Source organism: Aulonocara stuartgranti (assembly GCF_965226115.1).
Source record: "Aulonocara stuartgranti genome assembly, chromosome: 12".
In the NCBI taxonomy this organism is placed as follows: Eukaryota; Metazoa; Chordata; class Actinopteri; order Cichliformes; family Cichlidae; genus Aulonocara; species Aulonocara stuartgranti.
In genome coordinates, this window is record NC_138948.1 from 14,800,247 (window position 1) to 14,819,531 (window position 19,285).

General features: G+C 40.0%; 1 protein-coding gene across 2 annotated transcripts; it reads right to left on the reverse strand.

Annotated features, from left to right (window-relative positions):
• Window positions 1–3,980: 3,980 nt before the first annotated feature.
• On the reverse strand, window positions 3,981–17,522 carry ercc6l2 (excision repair cross-complementation group 6-like 2). 2 transcript variants are annotated; one of them, XM_082553976.1, is made up of 21 exons: window positions 17,210–17,522; window positions 16,444–16,871; window positions 16,210–16,326; window positions 15,840–16,033; window positions 15,552–15,645; window positions 15,293–15,360; window positions 14,949–15,053; window positions 13,741–13,948; window positions 13,456–13,596; window positions 12,956–13,072; window positions 12,751–12,870; window positions 12,601–12,672; window positions 10,807–10,952; window positions 10,620–10,715; window positions 10,333–10,432; window positions 10,059–10,211; window positions 9,327–9,407; window positions 7,424–8,390; window positions 7,190–7,344; window positions 6,554–6,711; window positions 3,981–5,318 (listed from the first exon to the last, which is right to left on the reverse strand). In XM_082553976.1, exons 1-21 carry the CDS (start codon window positions 17,235–17,237, stop codon window positions 4,154–4,156), a joined length of 4,713 nt encoding a protein of 1,570 aa, XP_082410102.1. In that variant the 5' UTR covers window positions 17,238–17,522; the 3' UTR covers window positions 3,981–4,153. The 2 variants fall into 2 exon arrangements, with proteins under 2 accessions (XP_082410102.1, XP_082410103.1); XM_082553977.1 differs by lacking the exon at window positions 14,949–15,053.
• Window positions 17,523–19,285: the final 1,763 nt, after the last annotated feature.

The following is a 19,285-nucleotide window of genomic DNA, read 5'->3' on the forward strand; positions in this document are numbered from 1 at the left end:
ACACAGGGCAGGGTCAGAAAGGATAAGTGTCCTTTTTGTGCAAATCTTTAAAAATATTATAAAATTTTTGACAACAGTAGAACCCCAGCTAAAGAATTTAATAACTAAATTATTGCAACAGCTCGATAAAGGTGCTAGGAATGAAAAGATTAAAGCTTAAAGCTTAGATTTGCACTGAATCTCCTACACTGATATTCCCACACATGGCCTATTTCCAGCCGTGATGAGGAGAAGCAAACAAAATGCGGATTAGTCTCCCTTACTGTGTGAGTCACTGCATTAGAAACTTAGTTTGTACAAGTGTGTGCATGTGTATCTGTGTGTGTGCATCTGTGTTATATCTCTTTTATGATGGGGCACAATGGGGAAAGGAAGGGCTCGGGAGCTAGTGAATTAACCCAAATTACAGCTAGCAGTTACCCAGACAACTGGATAGGAATGAGGGGCAAATGGTGTGTAATTTTGTAATGAAGGGGGAGTTCTTTTTCACATTTCGAGACCTCCTCTGCCTGTTACCGTAACAGGAGGACTCTGTATCCCTCCAAAACAGTTGTTGCCTGCTGAGTCACCTAAATGTGTGCTTTTTTTTTTTTAATAGGCCTCGGATAGAAGCTATTTATCTGTTTCCACGTTATTATCTATGATGGTCAGCTAAGTTTCTTTTACAATTTCTTAATGGTTACCTTTATTTTCAGCTTATTTTTTAAATAAGCTATAGTGTTGCATGAACTTTGACGAGAATTATATACTATGATTTCCTCTATGAGCTCGTAAAAAGCCCCAATAAGTAATTTTCTTAGCCAACCAACAAGTTAGTTTGTAGAGTTGTGATGTTTAGATGAGTTTTACTGAAATAGTGAGAAGTGTTTTGCATTTTTTCTCTTTTCTGACTCATTAAAAGTTGGTTAGAAAGGTTAAGTAGAAGTGCAAACATTAAAGATCTGGTAAAAGAGGGTAGGGTGTTTGCTCACTGCTCAAATGGGATTAATTTGCACCCACACAGTCCTAATAAGACAGATTAAAAAGATTTTTGAGCACAAAACCTTTAAGGCCACAGTGAAATGCAAGTTAAACCAAGGATGTGAGTGTTTTGCATGATCAGGAATTTTTTACGCTGTACAGGAAATAGTGGCTGGAGGGACTTAAGTAAGAAATTCTGACACCCACAAATGTTGTATGTGGCTTGGCACACACAGCATAACAAATGCAGGAACTAGCACCTACATACACACACCTTCCTTTCCCACAATATGAGGTCAGAAAACAGTGCTAGGAATAGATTAATTTAATCCAGTCTTAAGTAATGCATTTAGAGAATTTACTATAGCATTTATTGTTACAGTTGTCCATATTTGATATTTTGTCATGTTTATTGAAACAGGTGCACACATAAACAGAAAACCTGTGAATAAGGCAAAAACAGACTTTGTACAATTCTGTTTGTTCTGTTCTCTGCCAAGCTGTCGCCACACTGCTTCGGTGATGTTAAGGTCTGGGCTCTGGGTCCAGTCCATGACTGATCCTTTTGCATTGTGTTTTTTTTTTTCTATCCAGTTATGCTTTTACCACATGGGCAGTGTGTTTCATCAGATGCTTTCTGGATAGTACTACATGGTGGATCAAAATCTGATGGTACTTTTCTGCATTTAGATTTCCATCAGTTCTGACAAGATCACCAACACTACTGGCTGAAGTGCAGCCCCATGACAGAGCCTGTGTCATGTTTTACTGTTGTACCTCTCTCCTGAGCTCCTCTGTGAATACTGACAATTTGAACCAAAAATGTCAAATTTGTATTAGTCACTCCATAAGATGTGTGTAGATACAAAACTGGTTCATCCTTTGAGTTTGGTGCCTTTTTAATGCTTGAATGATTCTTATACCGACTTAAAAACCCAAGAACTGGACTGAAAATGAGTGTAAAAGCAGTCAATGTCCACATAAAAACTTCAGAAAGCTTTAAGAACTATTGCTCAAAGAACTATTTTGTACAGTACTGTAAATCAACATTTATCACATTCATACGCTGAAGACTTGGGATTACTTTTTTTCAATGTGTATGTTTTTTTTTTTTTAAATTTCAGTGTCTTTAAAACAACAGATGCAGTTCGTAGCGCAGATTCTTTTGGTTGCTTCGTTTTATGCATTTATACATGAGCTTTTTCTTAATCTGTGACAGCCTGCAGATGTTCTTCACACACTGCAGAGTGAACCTATAGAAACCCGATCCAAAGATGACTGCAGGCTGAGGTCAGAGTGGGTGACAACACTCATTCAGTTTTTTACAAATCAAATCAAACTAGGTGTGACAGTCTGACCTGTGAAAATAAACTTAGAGGTTCAGGGCCATCTCTTCGCTTGACTGTGCTGCATTTTACAGGCTTACAGACACTCAGGTTATTGTGGCAGGAAATATAAACAGACTTCTCAACCTTCCCTCGACACATAAAGACAAGAAACTAATGAGAGGACTGGAAAAACAGTCAGCCTCTTTGGTGGGATTTCTTGTAGCTCCATCTGTGGGAAACGGCCTCCCATGGCAAGTAATAAAATACAATAATCCAACTGATTTGAGACATTGTCAGTTATAAGTCATGGCAGCAGAAGCAGATCTTTGTTATAATAATGTAGTTAGTACTAAGGACATGAAAGCTTTGTTTGCCACCGAGCCATGCTAGCTGACATCCATTAGCCTGGAACCACTGCAAGCCAGTTAGTGAGCTTCACCATTGCCAGTAAACACAAAAAGATAAAAACGATAGGGATCTGCAAATCTCAGTTTTGGATGAATCAGAAACAAAGAGAGAAAAATGTTTTGGGGACTTGGAAGAGAAAAGGCTTTTGATTCATTAAACAGGTGTGACGGATGTGTGGCTTCTAATTTAGCAAACATAGCCATGATCTACCACCCACCCACACCCACACACCCACACACACACACACACACTTTACCGACCTGCATGATTTGTTGAGGCACGTTCAGTGATGTTCCGCACTTTCTCATTTCTGCTACACAGAACACAACACTTAAACAGAGCAGCTTTCATTTACATCAACGCAACAGCTGAAAGAGGTCAAACACAGCTGTGTGTAACAGAACAGTAATGTGCACTCCCAAACAAACAAGATGACCTTTTTTTTTTTCATATTAAGGCAAAGCTTAGAGTTTGATGAATTTGACAAATGCAACTACAACGAAAATTTTCAGATGATGGGTGAATGGAAGGGCATGAATACTACCTGCCATCACTCATCTCGCTGCTCCACTTAAGTCTTGAATTGCTTATTGTTATTACACTAATAGCACAGCAGCTCTCCCCTCTGAGGGGCACAACTCAGCAGACCCACAGAGCGCTCAGATTACAGTGCAGATGACTGCAGGGAAACATCACCATCTACATTATGTAATGTCCACTCTCTTGGGAGGTGTGAGGCAGCAACGGGTGTGGAGTGACACAGACCTAACAGCCATTAAGGAGTTTTAAGTGGTATTTCTGCACAGTCACCAACACTTATTGGGTGACAATTATGATATCAGTCACACAAGCCTAGAAGCCAGTCGTTAACCCCTTAACAACCACTGGTTGGCAGAAAAAGAAAACGTGTAGTCCCAGATGCCAACCACCTACCAAATGAAAAGTTTAGTCATTTCACAGTTGCTGTATTTAGGAACAGCTGATCAGCCACTATACCTGTGTGATCGGCCAAAAGGGCTGACACTATGCAACCCTGCCTATGCTAAGTCCAAACCATAACCATGTTTGATGAGATCTGAGTCAGCTTCGCCCTGAAGTTCCACTTTTTGTTTCTCTGTTGGAAACAGTCCAGTGTAATGGAAATTATCTGTTGTCATCACATGATACATATATACAACTTACCACTGTGACGACAAAGTATAGTGCTTAGCCAGTGTAGAAAAAAAGAAAAAAAAGAAGAGCAGGGAAACTATTTTGATAAAAGTATATGCACGTTCAACTAAATACTTTCAAGAGTGATTACACTGAAGTTTATTTTAGTAACATACAAGAGAATTCTCTTTTTTAAAAAGTAAAAATAAAAGACAATTTAAAAGATTCAATCGTTTTAAACAAAAGAAAAGTACGAAAATTTGCAGACAAAGCTGCAAAACTGTTCACTAATACAAATTCAAATGCTATTTTTTCCACAGGAACTTGTCATTAGTTTTCCAGAGACTCTTGCTGTCCTTCTCAGCAGACACGGTTCTAGCTGCAAAGTTGGTGGTGATGCAAACTCTCTGCACTTCTTCTAAATCTGTTAATCTATTGATACTCTCCTCATTACCCTCATTCAGGATGTCCCAGAAGTCTTTGCGACTGCCCTTCGATGCCCGTGCTGTTGTTTCGACCTGGTGTGTAGTTTGGGTGTGTAAGGTTGCATCAGAGTGGGAAGTGAGTGCGGACGGTGAAGGCGTGGTAAGATTGGTGCTTACAGGTGCTACGGGTGGTGTTTTTGGGATGTGTTGAGTACTCTTGGGTTTGGGTTTTAGTAAGTCATCTAGGATCGAGGTGTCTCCTATCAGCTCTGTTAGGTAGGAGCGATTAGTGGAGATGGAAGGGGGCTGAGAATTTTCTCTCTGCTCCCTCTGCAAAGTTTCACTTATCCTCAAAGATGACTTCTGCTCCTGCTCTTTTCCTCGTGCTGTGGGTTTGGATACCATGGCGGAACTGCCATGGCTGAGGTCCGAAGAAGAAGGGGTATCTCTGTCTGTGCAGTTCAGGCGAGCAGAAGCCTCCCCAGACCCAAGACCACTGCTGCTGACTCGATCGCCGCCAAGACCACCACCAGCTATGTGGGCTCCAGAAGTAGAAACACTACCTCCCTTTGTCCGCTTGAGTCCTCTGGCACTGCAGTGCGTCTCGTCCTGCTCTTCTGACTCAGGACTTGGAACATCACTTAGAGGTTCCAGCACATTCCTTTGTGATATTCTTTGCTTTTTGCGAGGTTTTGGAGTATCGCCTTTTGAGTTTCTAGCCTTTTTTGGTGGCACAGGAGTTTTTTGCGATGTTTCAGGTTTAGTTCTGAAATTCTTTTGAGTGAATGTCAAATTTTTTGTGGCTTTTGAAGCATCCTTTTGTGGATTTTTGATCTCTGAGTTAGCAGCTAAGGGGGAGGCTTGTGCTGAAACAGGTTGTGGGAAGTTGTTTTTGACCGTATCAGCCAACTCAGGGAGGTTCAGTGAAGTGTAATACTGGTGAAGCAAGGCCAGCCTCTGGGTTGAATCTTTGCTCAGAATTTCAACAGCAAACTGGTGGACTGTGGGAAATTTGAATTTTTCTGCCATTTCCTCCAGCTGTTGCCTGCAAAAAAAAGAAAGAAAAGAAAAGGGGCGATAATGAAGGAAGAAAGTGCAAAAAACCCATCTAAAAATAGAAAATTGTGTTAGATACTGAAGATGACAGGATATTTTAACAACTAATGGTTTCTCCTAACCTCTATTCACAAATGCACAGTAAGATCAAGGCTAGAATCTGGCATCTGTGACCATAAAATGCCTTAAAATCTCAAATAATACCTCTTCAAAAAGCCACAAGGCCTATACTATTAACCACATATTGAGTGAGGCCTAACTAATTATAAACATCCCATATTCATGCTCATATCCAGAAAGCAGTGTAGTGTGTAGTATTTTTCATTAGCTCCTAGGCACCTATTAAAACTCTGCTCTAACAATTATTGGGGACAGAAATACCTCCGTGGTGGTAAAGCAGAATTATAGTGGTGTTACTAGCATTTGTGGCTTTTACTGAAAAAACAAAACAAAACAATACAATAAAAGTAGGAGCAGTATAACCTGATGCGCATGTGGATTTTAATCATTAAACACCAAGGTTAACTGAGGCGATAGCAATATAAGTAGTGTGTATTTGCTTCCTGGTGAGCCTCCAGGCAGGGATACAGCCCTCGGGGAGTGAGACTGGAGCCACGAACAGTATCTGTGTGTCTGCGTTTGAGTATTTAGAAAGGGGTGGGGGTGATGCAGCAGAACAGAATCGTGTATTTGAATGCTCTGCATGTGAACGTGTGCTAATACTTGTTAGGATATGTGTGTGTACGTATCAGAGTGAGTTTGGAAGTCCTAAGGCGATCATTTTGGTTAGTCCCAGGAGGGCTGCGGTTGTGAAGGGGAAAACTCCTGCACTGTTGGGCATGGTCATAACTGGGTAATCTTTGGCACGATGCTGGGAAATAGGTGGAAGGAAAAGCTCAGAGGTGGTCCCTCACTAAATACACATACACAATTACTGAGGCCCAGGTGGGGCACTCAACACTATATCTCCGGTAGGTTTTGGCCTCATTCCTCACTGCTAGAAATTGTTCTTTCTTTTCCTTTCCTCCCCATTACTCCTCTAGCCAACCTTCCTCTCACTTATTATCCTACTTTTTTCCTCCCATATCAGAATTTTTTTTACTCTTCTGTTGCAGTTTTTCCCCTACACCTTCATCACCTCTCCCTCTTTTACCCCCCGGCCTCTCTTATCATCATGTGATTTTTCTGCCTTAAAATAAGTTAAACTCTTTTACAATTCACTACCTGCGTATGGCTTTGGGAGTCTCGCCAAAGATGAAGGTGTTGTGTTTGGTGTGATGCACACTCTTGGTGGTAAAGGTGACTGGATGATCCAAACTGAGCTCTTGCAGCCTCATAGTGGAATGACACGGCTCACTGTCTGGCAAGCTCTCCGCCAAGCTCTGGCACAATCAAACAAGAGTAAAGTTTCAGAGAAATATTGATCCACTCTCTGTCAAGTTACCTAACAACAACATAGTTTATAGTCATTACCGGTGGACCAGATTTGCAGGCATGAAAGAGCATGTAAAAAATGAAGTACTGTGCTGCAATTAATGGACAGTCTTAAGTCACTGGTCCTAAAAGTCCTATAATTACGCTAAATCATAATGAACAGCATTTATTTACCCCATAGTTCTACTCTTTTTAAAATTAATTTCACTGATCAACTCGGTTTCAAATCAGCACAAACTGCCCAACAGTAATCTACAAGTATCACTCCCATGTAACAGAAAAAAAATGTGTTTTATAAACTGGGTGAAATGATCCTTTAACTTGCCATCAACACAGGGTTAAAGGTATGACGCTTGACTGAGGGCTCTATATCATACTATGTGAAGAATCAATGGACCAGATCAGTGTTTGACCTCTTGTTTGTACCTCTTGGGTTCCTAGAAGGTGATTGGCCGGGAGCTGCGAGTACATTTTGCGTTCAAACACGTCCCGTACAGCAGCTCGACTGATTAGCTCTTCTGCTTTGCTGCCACCCACAATGCGCTGGTTAGAGTGGGTGTACACCACCTCCTGTACACCTCCTTGAAATGAAAAAAAAAAGTCCATCAGAATTGGTACAATTTTGTTATTAAAAGTGTTTAAAGTAGCACTGGAACTAACCTAGCATGCAGTCAATAGTTCCATTCTTTTCTTTAGATGCCAGGGTTGTCTGACTTTTCAAAGTTGTAAATGAAACAGCCTTCGGCATCAAAGCTTCCTTCTCTGTTGTGCCCGTCACAGGTCTTTGCCCAAGTTTTTGCAATTTAACTCTGGATCTCTCCATGTGTGGACTTACATGTTCCTCCTCTGAAGATGAGAATGTCTCTATATCTTCTGTGTATTTTGATCTTCTTTTATCCCTTTCACTTGCACTTTGCCTCCTTTTACTGCAGTCTGTCCTTCCTCCCCCCTTCTCTGCTCCATCATGTAAATATAAAGTATCCTTTTTGGACCACGACTTTGCCTCTAAGTCGAAGTCTTCAGATTCATCTGAGTAACCACCAAACTTGTGTTTTTGGCGAAATGTAGTTTTGAGTTTATTAACTTTATTTTTTTCTACTTTAGAGTTTTTATTGCCATCTTCATCCACAGTAATTATTTCACGTATCTGCCGTTTCAGACCCGTGTCACCGTCTTGTCTCCCATTATCTCCATTATCTCTTAATTTTCTGTCTGAATTGCAGGATGTGTCCCTGGTTTCTGTTCCCAAATGGACACCGACATTTCCTGTGATGGAGGTCGACGTGTCTTCCCTTTTTTCCTCCTCAGGATCTTCCTCAAAGCAGCTTCCTTCACCTTCTGGACTCGTTTGTCCTTCTAGCGCTGGTGCTTCTTTGACTCTTTCAAAGAGTTTGGAGAAACCATGCTGTTGGAGACTCATTCGACCAGGACCTGTTGTAGCACTCCTGCTCCTATTGCAATCATCTGTACTGAGGTTTGAGGCCTTTCTCTTGACCCCCTGCTCCCTCTCATCCTCTTCACTGCTGAAGTCCAGCACCCCTGTGGAGACGTTTGATGCATCGCTGTTCTCCTTCACTGGTTTATCATTTGGTACATGGACTTTTGTAGGTGAAGAACCTCCAGCTTGCTAAAACAGTAGACACAAGGTAGAAACAGACTGAGAAAGAAAGGACAAGCAGGGCAGGCAATACATTTCTCTTATTAGTTGCATCTTGTTGTAAGTGAACTGTAGCTTTAGCTCAAAAATCCACCTGTATCACCACTGAGTGACCCAATCAGGCAATCTTTCAAGTGATACAAAGCTATTTGTTAACTTTCAATAATGTGGTTTAAAGCTTCTATAATGATAAAAAGAAAAGGGTCATAACGTGTTCCAGTGTTACATGAATGAGTCTCTGGCTGCCCCCCAACTGATTCTAATTTCAATTTCATGAACTAGGTGACCCAGGTTAGCTCATATTTTTGCAGGTATCCAGGTTCTTTGAGTATGTCTGAATTCACTATAGTGTTTCAGGGTTTTCGTTATTTGTTTTTGGATTTTTTTGCAAGGAAAAAGCTGCTCTGACTGTTCTCAGTGGAGTAGTAAAAAGGACAGCATAGTGCACACTGCAGGCCTGGCTGGGAAAAGGATGATAAGGGGTACCACTGTATAAATAAATAGCTGAAAAGTGGAAGACAGACTTCATTGTGGTATGTGCCTTACATTAGCGCAAACAAGTAATGGCACCCAGCTGTTCATATGTGGTGGTGACACAACAAGAGCCTTATGCTTCAGTTTCACTAATAGAATAAAATGTTATCTGTTATCTTCCATAGCGTACTCCAGAGTCTACTGCACTTGATGTGTTTGCAAGTATTAATAGTAATTAATTGGAAGTGTGCAGTACAAGTTGGTCACTTTCACTCTCTCAGAACAGCAGCTGAGATCTGCTTAATGAGACTGTGTGGCTGGTAGACTGACGGACAGCAGGGTTCACGTGGGAATGGGAAGACAAGCGGTCTGCTTGGAAAGAATGACAGAGTCAGGGATGTTCTGAGTTTCTGAGAAGAGAAGACTACTCACGCCAGCTCCCTTTGTCTCCTCCTCCGTGTCTTTGCCTGTGTGTGTACTCATCATAACACCAGCCTCCACTTGCCCTTCTCTCTGAGAGGAATTCATCAAAACAAACATTTCAGTGAACAGCATCAACTCAGTTCTGTCACAACCATCAGCACAACAATATCTTTCACTTTTGGTATTTAGCATAACACTGTGAGAGACAGGTTAGGTCTTCTGCAGGATACCATTTTTATAACTGTACGTTTAAACATATCTTTAATTTGAAATGTAAAGGGAAATCCTATTTGGGCAATATCCTGCTTTTTAAAAACACAACAAGCAACCTAGAGTACTGTGACACTGTTGTATGTATAAATCAAGATTTCTGAATCCTGCTAACCACCCTTGCGGACGCAGCTACAGCCAATTATTTTAACAACACCTGAATTCAAAGATTAAGAGATGTAGTGCATTTATTATGCAGATGGAAATATGTACACCCAGTTTTCTCTGTGCTCTGAGATGATGAAACCAGGACAGTCATACCTACCTAGTGTAGTTTAAGTCTTGATATTGAGTTGAAAATCAAAGCAAGTGTTAAATGCCTCCAAAGGCCCAAGACAAGAAACAGTAAAAGTCATTTTGGTTTGTGAAACCCTGAATTGCGACTGTGGAAATAAATCAGTGGGATGATGTGAGTCCAGGCGGGCAGCAGCACACACAGTCAAACAGTAAAAGGTCTGTCGGCTATCTAACCTCTAAAATCTTGCGGGTGAGACAGGTCCCTTGAGTTTGCAGCCTAAATAGGTTTTTGATCCCAAACAGTTCATCCTTATGGTCACCATGCCCCCGCACTGCTTCGAAATACCGCCGGGAGCTCTCTTTGCCAACTACAGAGGAGTGCAATTGCTGGAAAATGGGAGAGAATGTGGAAATGCAGCATCTAATTTATATACTATAGCTTCATCTGTATATACAGTATTTAAATTGCAGATTACATTATGTCTATGAGTTTACAGTAGTCTGGTACCTGTTTGTAAATTTGTCGTAGGTATATGACCTCTTCCACAGTCCCCAGTGAGATCAGCCTAAGAACAGTCACATCCCTGCATTGGCCAATGCGATATGCCCTGAGGAGATGTATAAAAAGTATGATGCTTTTCAACAGCACAAAGTGGCGCAATAACACCAAACATTCCTGCCTTGACTTTGGATGCAGTATGCAACAGTTAGGAATTACCAGAATATTGTTAGGTTAGCTAAAGAGCTGCAGCAAAACACTACTATGAAATAATATCTAGTCAGGTGGCAGCCTACCTGTCAATAGCCTGAAGGTCATTGGCTGGGTTCCAGGTGGGGTCAAACAGCACCACAACATTAGCACCAACAAAGTTAAGACCAAGACCACCTGCCCTAATAGAAAATACACATATTAGTAGGTTTCAATACCAAATACTACCTAGGATAAAATTAATTGCTACAAGTGTTGGTATTTCCAACTGACATGGTGGAAACCAGGCAGAGGTTGATGTGAGAGGAGCTGTTAAAGTCTCTGACGATCTGGACTCGCTCTTTGGATTTGGTGGATCCGTCCAGTCTGCTGAAGTCCAGGCCCACAGCCATGCAGTAGCTCTCCATCACATCTAATAGCTAAAAGATTCAATACACAATAAATGACCATTTAGGAGTTTATTAATCAGTAGAGTTGTATAGAAAATAGATCCTACACGTGTAAACTGAAGCAGCATATCTAAAAATATCTGCTGGACTTCAGTCTTTACAACTTATACTTACAGCTCTACAGTGAGGCTAAACACTGAGCACTACACTGGCCTGTATGGACACCATGATTAGCATTAAAGTAAAACCAAGGTCATGAAAATATGACTTCATATCATGCTTCCTCCCTTCTGCACACTCTGCCTGCATCCCACGCCCACATCAAAAATTAAGTACTTTCAGTTATGATGTGAAGACTGAGAAAAAGAAACTTAGGCTCAAGGTTATAACTAACTAAAACTAATATAACACCTAAAAGTGAGTGTGAAAGTGCTGTAAAATTAAATGAAAACAAAACCTAACTGAGATAACACAACAATACTTAACATAAAAATATTACTTTTAGACTTAAGCCTATGTGACCGTGTATTATCAGACTGCTCTGCACTTTAATCTCACCTACACGATAATGACAACAAATCTAAAACTATTAAAAATTTAACGAGTAAACCCACTCTAAAACTAATTCCAGAATTATAGCAGACGCAGTAGCATTTCAACAGAACCTCACAAAGACACCTGATGTATTCCTGGAGAGAGTGAAATTAAACTGAACAGAAAGCAAAAACTATAATAACTGCTGATTGATATACCTGAAGCTTAAATGAGTTATACTGTATCAGGTGACTACAACCATTAGACTGCACTCTCAGTCTAATTGTCTTCACCACAAACTTATAAATAAACATGATGTAATGAGAAAACCACGTCCTCTAGACCTTTTTTTCCTATAAGCAATTCATCTAACAGAAGACGCGATTAGCAAGGTTCAGGCTGCTCCTTTGTTCAATTTTATTTTATTGGCATAGCACCAATTCACAACAACAGTTGCCTCAAAGTACTTTGTATTGTAAGGTAAAGACCCTACAATATTAGAAAAACAATTGCATAACCCCCTATAAGCAAGCACTTTGCAACAGTGGGAAGAAAAAACTCCCTGTTAACGGAAAGATTTAGAACTGGTTTCTCAGGATCACTCTGAGACAGGATGATATTTTGCAAATGAAGGAATGCAGTCCTACACGTGTGTTTAATATGCATACAGAAGGACATATCCTGGTCACAAAGAACTCCAATACTCCTCATAGTGTTACTTAAGGTCAAGTTAATGCCATCCAGAGTATCAGGTTAGACACCATGTTTCCAAGATTTTTAGGATCAAGTACAAAAACTTCAGTTTGGGATGATTTAGAAATAGGAAATTAGAGGTAATCCAGGTCTTTAAGAAATGCCAGTAATTTAACTGGTAGATTTGTATCATCTGGCTTGATGAAAAAAATAATGCTGGGTATCATCTGCATAGCAATGAAACTGCACAGAGTGCTTTTTAATAACACTGCCTAAGGAAAATATGTATAATGTAAAACGACCCTAGAAGAAGACTCCCTATTTAAATGAACAAATTGGAATCTATCAAAATAGATACGACTCAGTATTTAATTCACTCATTGCACAACATATAAACCTGCAATCACACATCCAAAGTCACAGAAACAAAAAATGCAAACGCAGCTCTCACCTTGGTTGAGAGAGAAAAAATAAGCACTTTATCTCTCTTTTGTAGATAAAATTTGAGAAGCTTCTGCAGCACCTAAAAGAAAGCATAAACCTGTTAACCCCCTTTAGAAACTGGCAGTGAAGGGATCACGCAGCTGTTTTCGTGCTTTACCTTCATTTTTCCACTGTACATTGGGTCTGACAAGGCTTCAAATGCTTCATTTTTGCATCTATGCACAAATTCTGGAAACTTCTGGAATACCTTTGCACAAACAGCACTCACATACTTTTCCTAAAAATAAGTGGGAAAGTCATTTTAATGAACAAGATCTTGAGAGAATCGATCCAGAATCACGTGCAAAGCAACACAACTCTACCTGTTTCTTGCTGGTGCCTGGAGTAGACTGAAGGAGTGCTACATGGTTCGCAACTTTTCTCAATATGGCCAGGTAACTAAAGTACAGCTCCTTCATATGAACACCATCAGAGTTTGTCTATGATAGAAGGAAAATATTATTTAATGTAAGAGACAAAGCATCTTCTTGTTGATTTTTATACACGTGATTTTTATGCAAAAGCATAAAGTTTCCTTTCTGTTTTAATGGGATCTATTACTTAGTGTATTCTAGCAGACTATAATGAACTTTAAAACAGTTACTTAATGAAAAAAAAGATTAGGCACCTTCACAAAGACACTTTATATGAACTGCAGTTAAAATACATTGTGATATTTTGATGTGATACTTTAAAGTGGGTAAAATAAAATGTAAACAAACAAACAAAATATCCAATAAAAGTGATTTTGGTCTCAACATATAGAATCAAGTTGTGTGTCCCTGCAATTTACGAAGCACGATAGCAGAAGAGAAAAACTAACTTTATAGCAGCAGCTTCTGCGGGTGCGTCTGCTGTGACAGTCACATTTTTCTGATGACCTTAGGAGTAATGTCACATCTTCACTGCCGAGCACTGCCTGATACACTGTCTGCTGAAACTCTGTCATAGAGCAATATACCACCTTCGATGAAACAACACATACATACATATACAGAAGGGAATTAAGTCAAATAAATCTGATTGAATTAAAAAAAAATGTAATTATGAAAATGATAAAAGGACAGTAAGTGATAAAAGTGTTGGTCAGTCTGACGTCTAGTCTTACCCGGTCGTCCTTCTTGGGCAGCTGTTCTTTGATAAGAGCTTTAGTCCTTCTGAAGAACCAATGAGAAATCTTCCTCACCAGGGCTCTGACGGCCTTCCTCCCTGTAGCGAGAGCGCGTTTGGTTGCGCTGTGCCTCTGCCCTTGCTCAATTGGATCTGAAAATTTGTTCTTGAAGTGGCCTAAGCTACCAAGACAACCTGGTATAGCCCTGAAGAGAAAAGTAAACATAAATCTGAATCCCTGCATAGAAGTTAAATAAAAACATAATGCAATTCATTAAATTTAATTGAAAATGGGGCAAAGTCGACATATTAAAGTAAGATTTTTAACAGTAAGAATTAACGGTTCTTGTTAGTAAGATGGTAAGACCAGAGGCAAGCATTTGTGGAGGTGTGGGAGTGCATTAGTGTCCATCTCTGCACATTGATGGGACCATTGATGTTGAACAGTCATGGATGTTTTTCAGGGAAGGCTGAATTCAGGTGCTAAAATGGTCTAGTTAAAAATGCCTTCTTTAGGCTGCTCCTTTTAGGGGTCACCACAGTGGAGCATCTGACTACATCTCACGCTATAACTAGCATACTGCTCTCCAACACCAACCCTCTGCATGTCCTCCTTCACTTCGTCTATGAATCTTCTTTGTGGTCTTCTTCTCAACCTCCCACCTGGAAGGTCCACATTCAGCATCCTTTGACCAATATATACATTATCCCTGCTCTGGATGTTCAAAAAAATCTCAATCTTCCAACTTTGTCTCGAAACCGCTCAACCTAAGCTAAAATATCTTAACGTCTTCAGATCTGCCACCTCCAGCTGCACCTCCTGTGGGAATTAGTGGTGCTATCTCCAAATAATACAACACAGCAGGTCTTAAAACCATCTCATAAACCTTACTTTCACACTTACTGCAACATTTTGGGAACACATCACTCCGTACACTCATCTCCACTCTGCCAGCACTCACTTCTTCACTGTTATGCACTGTCCATTGCTTTGAATGGTTGATCCCAGGTATCTAAATTAATCCACGCCACTACTGCCGCTCCTTGCCTGTCTACCCTCACTACAGATTGCAATGCCATCTACAAATCTTATAGTCCACATAGACTTCTGCCTGACCTCATCTGTCAACCTGTCCATTACCATCACAAACAACAAAGAGCTCAGAGCTGATCCCTGATGTAATCCCACTTCCAGCTTGAACTCACATTTCACCAGGTTCTCGCTGTCCTCGTACATGTCCTGTACCAACCTCAGTTTTCTCTGCCACTCCTGATTTCCTCATGCAGTACCACAGTCCCTCTCTTGGCAGCCTATCATGGCCCATTAAAAACAAATTATGAAACAATAAAAACAACATAGGAGGCCAAGAAATGTTGAGCAACTGAAATCCTACAGTGGTCAAACACTTGCTGAGGGCTGTAAAAAGAAAGGGTATAGTGAAATAGCCTCCCATATCCAAACATGTTCCCGACTTGCATTGCTTTATGCCTCTCACATTTTTTAAAAGACAAGTTGTGATATAAATTTTAAGGTTGTAATTTTAACCCACCAATCCATGACACACCACAGCTCCTCCAGGTTGTTCTGTAAAATAGTTCCAGTGAGACCAATTCTGACCTGATGGAAATACAAAGTTAGCATTAGAATCCTGACTCAAAGTTGAGCTTGCTAAAAGGTTAATAAATTAATGTGTACAGCCTCAAAGACAAAGTGCATCAACACTTTCCACTATCAGTTATTTGATACTGACTCATTAGTAGTCCATACTAAATACAAGAACTCTGAAATAACAACACAAGCTCTCTAACCTTACATCTTAGCTCCTTCATGGCCTGAGTGATCTGAGAGTCTGGATTTTTTATCTTGTGGGCCTCATCCACAACCACACCAGACCAGTCAATCCTGTAGGGAAAAGGCAAAGATATAATCTAGGGCATAAATAGATAAGGCAAATTTATTTACGGCACAAAATTGATCTAAAATGCAACTAAAGTGCCTTAAAAATAAATAAAAACTAAAATGAACAATTTCTTAAGGAGCCTAATTTATAAATAGTACTAAATGTACTATACATGTTTTTTAAGCGTGGGTCTTACTTATTAAACTGATCCAGGCAGAGACGAAGAGTTTCATAGGTAGTGAGGGCAATTTCAACTCGCCCTTTCTTAATGCGGGCCAACTCCTCCTCTTTCCTCAGTCCGTGGACCACCACACACTGGAAGTGACCCCATGTGTCCAGCTCATCTTTCCAGTTATAAAGCACTGACAGTGGGGCCACAATAAGGAACACCTTAAACAGAAATGTCACAGAAATGTCAAAATTGTGACTGTGATATTCCACTGCTGTCACTTGTTGCACTTTATCAAATACATAGTGTGTGTGTTTTTTTTTCTTGACAATTTTGTTAAAACACAGGTCACATTTTTATGTAAGCAAGCTTTAAAAAAAAAAAAAAAACAACCTACTTTGCTGGGATTACTTTGCTCAGATGACTGCTGACTCTGCAGAAACTGGGGCCTGTTGTTTGCAATGTCCTCCCATGTGCCTGTTTTGTGCAATACAGCAGCCAGAAAACCAATGACCTAAGGTGAGATCCAACAGACGACAAGAATGAAAAGGAAGAGAGCCACAGGAAGCAAAATTAAAAACAAACACTGGCACTTTAACAGTTCTCACAAAAAAAATAACGTGCTTTGTACCTGTACAGTCTTTCCCAGGCCCATGTCATCTCCCAGGATGCAACCTCTGGAACGGATGTAGTTATTGTAAATGAACCTGATACCTTCCTGCTGGTAAGCTCTAAGGTATCTATTGATGGTATAGGGAACTCGGTCTTCATCAGCATCACTCAGCTCTAACGGAACACATAACTTGGGGTCTATCAGGCTGGTAGGAAACCAAGGTTTCTCATGCATGAAGTCCCTCAAACCAGGTCTCACAAGTTTTGAGACAGGTATGGCTTCCGCCTCTTGTTCGTCCTCTCCCACATCTTTATTAGTGTCTTTAAATATCACCCATGCTGTATCCTCATTAAGAGAGCTGGAGGTCAGTTTCTGGATAGTGGCTTCTCTCAGGACACCATGTCTTAGGTGTAGAGCCAGACAACTGTCACCTTCACGCCATTCTGCTGCAAAATCATTGTGACATTATATTTATTAATGATGTAGATGTATTAAAGAATTTCACATTAACTCCAGTCATTAAAATGACTGCAAATTTAAACTTGGGCAAATATAACACTAGCTATAACATATAACAATAATCTTCGCAAATACTCTTTAAGAAATTGGTCAAAAAAAGGAAAGAAACGTCTTTGCAGGAGGGGGTATTTACCACCAACTGCTAAAATATGGCTAATCACTAATTTGTGAATGTAAAAATGAACGTAAAAGCTACTTGATAGAAATATAAACATTATCTACGGAGAAAACAGACAGAATAGGAAGAAAAACAGAACAAAAATACCTTTTCCAACTGCAGAAGTTGAAGCCATTAGGAGGAAACAGAGGCTGCACTCTCTGATCTTCTTCCGGTAGAGGAAAAGGCACTGTAGCTTGTTAGCCTGCTAGATTAGCTCAGCCATCATATACAAAAAAGGAAAACGGTTAAATGGAGACGAAAAACCTATCTGTGTGAGTCACGTGATTCCGAGTAAGTCGCTCATACTTTCTCCTCTTCCAAGCGTCCTTTATTTGGGGAAAAGGCACAACAGGCTCACAGTAGGATCAGCTCCACTGCAGGCTGCTCAGTGTTTATCTGTTTTCACAATCGATACCGCACTTTCGACAAATTTCACCGACGAATCTACATTTAATAAATGTAAATATAAAAATGTCGTTTGTGCAGCTTTGTTGATTTGATTTAAATCATTTATTAAACATTGTCTGGTTTAATGATTCGATCGATTTCATCTCTTTAACCATGCGTCTCTCTTGTGTGGAAAGTGCTGCTGAGGTTTTAATGTGCTCTATTCACGAAAAAAATGATAAAATTTAAATATCAAAATGAGATAAAACATCTCAAATCTGATTTGGAGTTAACGAAATATAATATCAACTAACAATTAACTTCATATGACATAAACAATATACAGATCGGTCACATTTGTCTCACCCTCGTAGTTCCCCGGTTTTTGGAGGTACTCTGAGCATCTCAGTGATTTTTTTTTAATTTATTCCTTTGCATTTTGCCAGGCTGACTCACATGTTGTGATCAGGGTTGATCACAATGTGTGAGTCACATTAACAGTGGAGCTGGTTGTAGATTTTCTGTAAGAACCCCCCCCCCCCCCCCCCCAAAAAAAACAGCAGAGTTTGTACTTCCTGACAGTGATGAAAAGTTTAACCTGCCAAAGAGGATAATGATGCACTTTCTCCATCAGTGCCTGGTACCCTGCTGGCATGATCATTGACAAAAGCAGATGGTGGCATATAATATGTTCTCCTAAGACAATTGCTGCCTCCAGTTTCTACATGACCAGTACACCTGCAGTATCTGCTGGCAGCCAAAAAACCTTGTATCCGACCCCTCTTAAATCAGATGCAGACTCTTTGTACATGTACATGCCTTCTTGAGCAGGGGGAACTTGCATACGTTGCAAATGTTTAATCCAATATAGCAGGGGTGACAAACATAAGGCCAGGCGATCAGAATCAGTCTGTAAAAGGATGCAATACAGCCCCCTGGATGGCTTTGGAAAATGTTAAGGAGGGCATAAATTTTGGACTTATTTTTTTACTGTACTGATAAAGAACTTCCCCACGGCTATTTATACTACACCAAATTAATAAATAATAGTTAAATATTTAAAAAAAATAATAGAACAGTCTAATATAGAAATTTACAGTGAAACAATTACTTCTTTACACTGATGGAAAGGAGAGTTTCACTGGTCTGGACTTAAAGTAGGCTGTATGTAGCACATGATGTAAAATGAGTTTTACATCCCTGCATTACAGTATAGTGTGTTACCAGTGGTGTTGTTGGTGACTGTGGTCACGACTGCCATCAGATCATTAACAAACTCCTCCCATATAGTTTTGGGATGATCCTCGTCCTGTTATGATTATCCTCACCCTGTGAGGTACGATCTTGCCTTAAGCTCCAGACGAGGGTGATTGATGATCATTTTACATTTCCTCCACCCCTGAATATTCACATCATCCTCTGTCATCTTCTCACCAAGCTTCTTGTTAATGGTCTTGTCATTCTACCTTTAAATACTCTAGGAACAACAGTTAAGCCTGCAGTCTGAGAGCTCTAATGGGGTGATAAAAGGTCATTAAGATAAGATGGGGCCTGATTATTTAAGATCTGTTATGTGAGGAGCAGGTTTTTTAAATTAGATTTAAAATTGGATTTAACAGGCAGCCAGTGAAGAGAAGTCAATATAGGAGAAATATGCTCTCTACTTCTAGTCCCTGTCAGTAGTCATGCTGCAGAGATTCTGGATAAGCTGGAGGCTTTTCTGGGTTTTTTTTTTAGTACATCTTGATAATAGTAAATTAGAATAGTCCAGGCTAGAAGGAATAAATGCATAAC

Bases quoted from the DNA above. Each gene is read 5' to 3' on its own strand.
- ercc6l2 (XM_082553976.1), bottom strand. From the start codon at position 17,237: ATGGCTTCAACTTCTGCAGTTGGAAAAG. The intron at 16,872-17,209 runs GTATTTTTGTTC...ATGATTTTGCAG, and splicing joins AACTTCTGCAGTTGGAAAAG to CAGAATGGCGTGAAGGTGAC. The intron at 10,433-10,619 runs GTAGGCTGCCAC...ACATCTCCTCAG, and splicing joins GACCTTCAGGCTATTGACAG to GGCATATCGCATTGGCCAAT.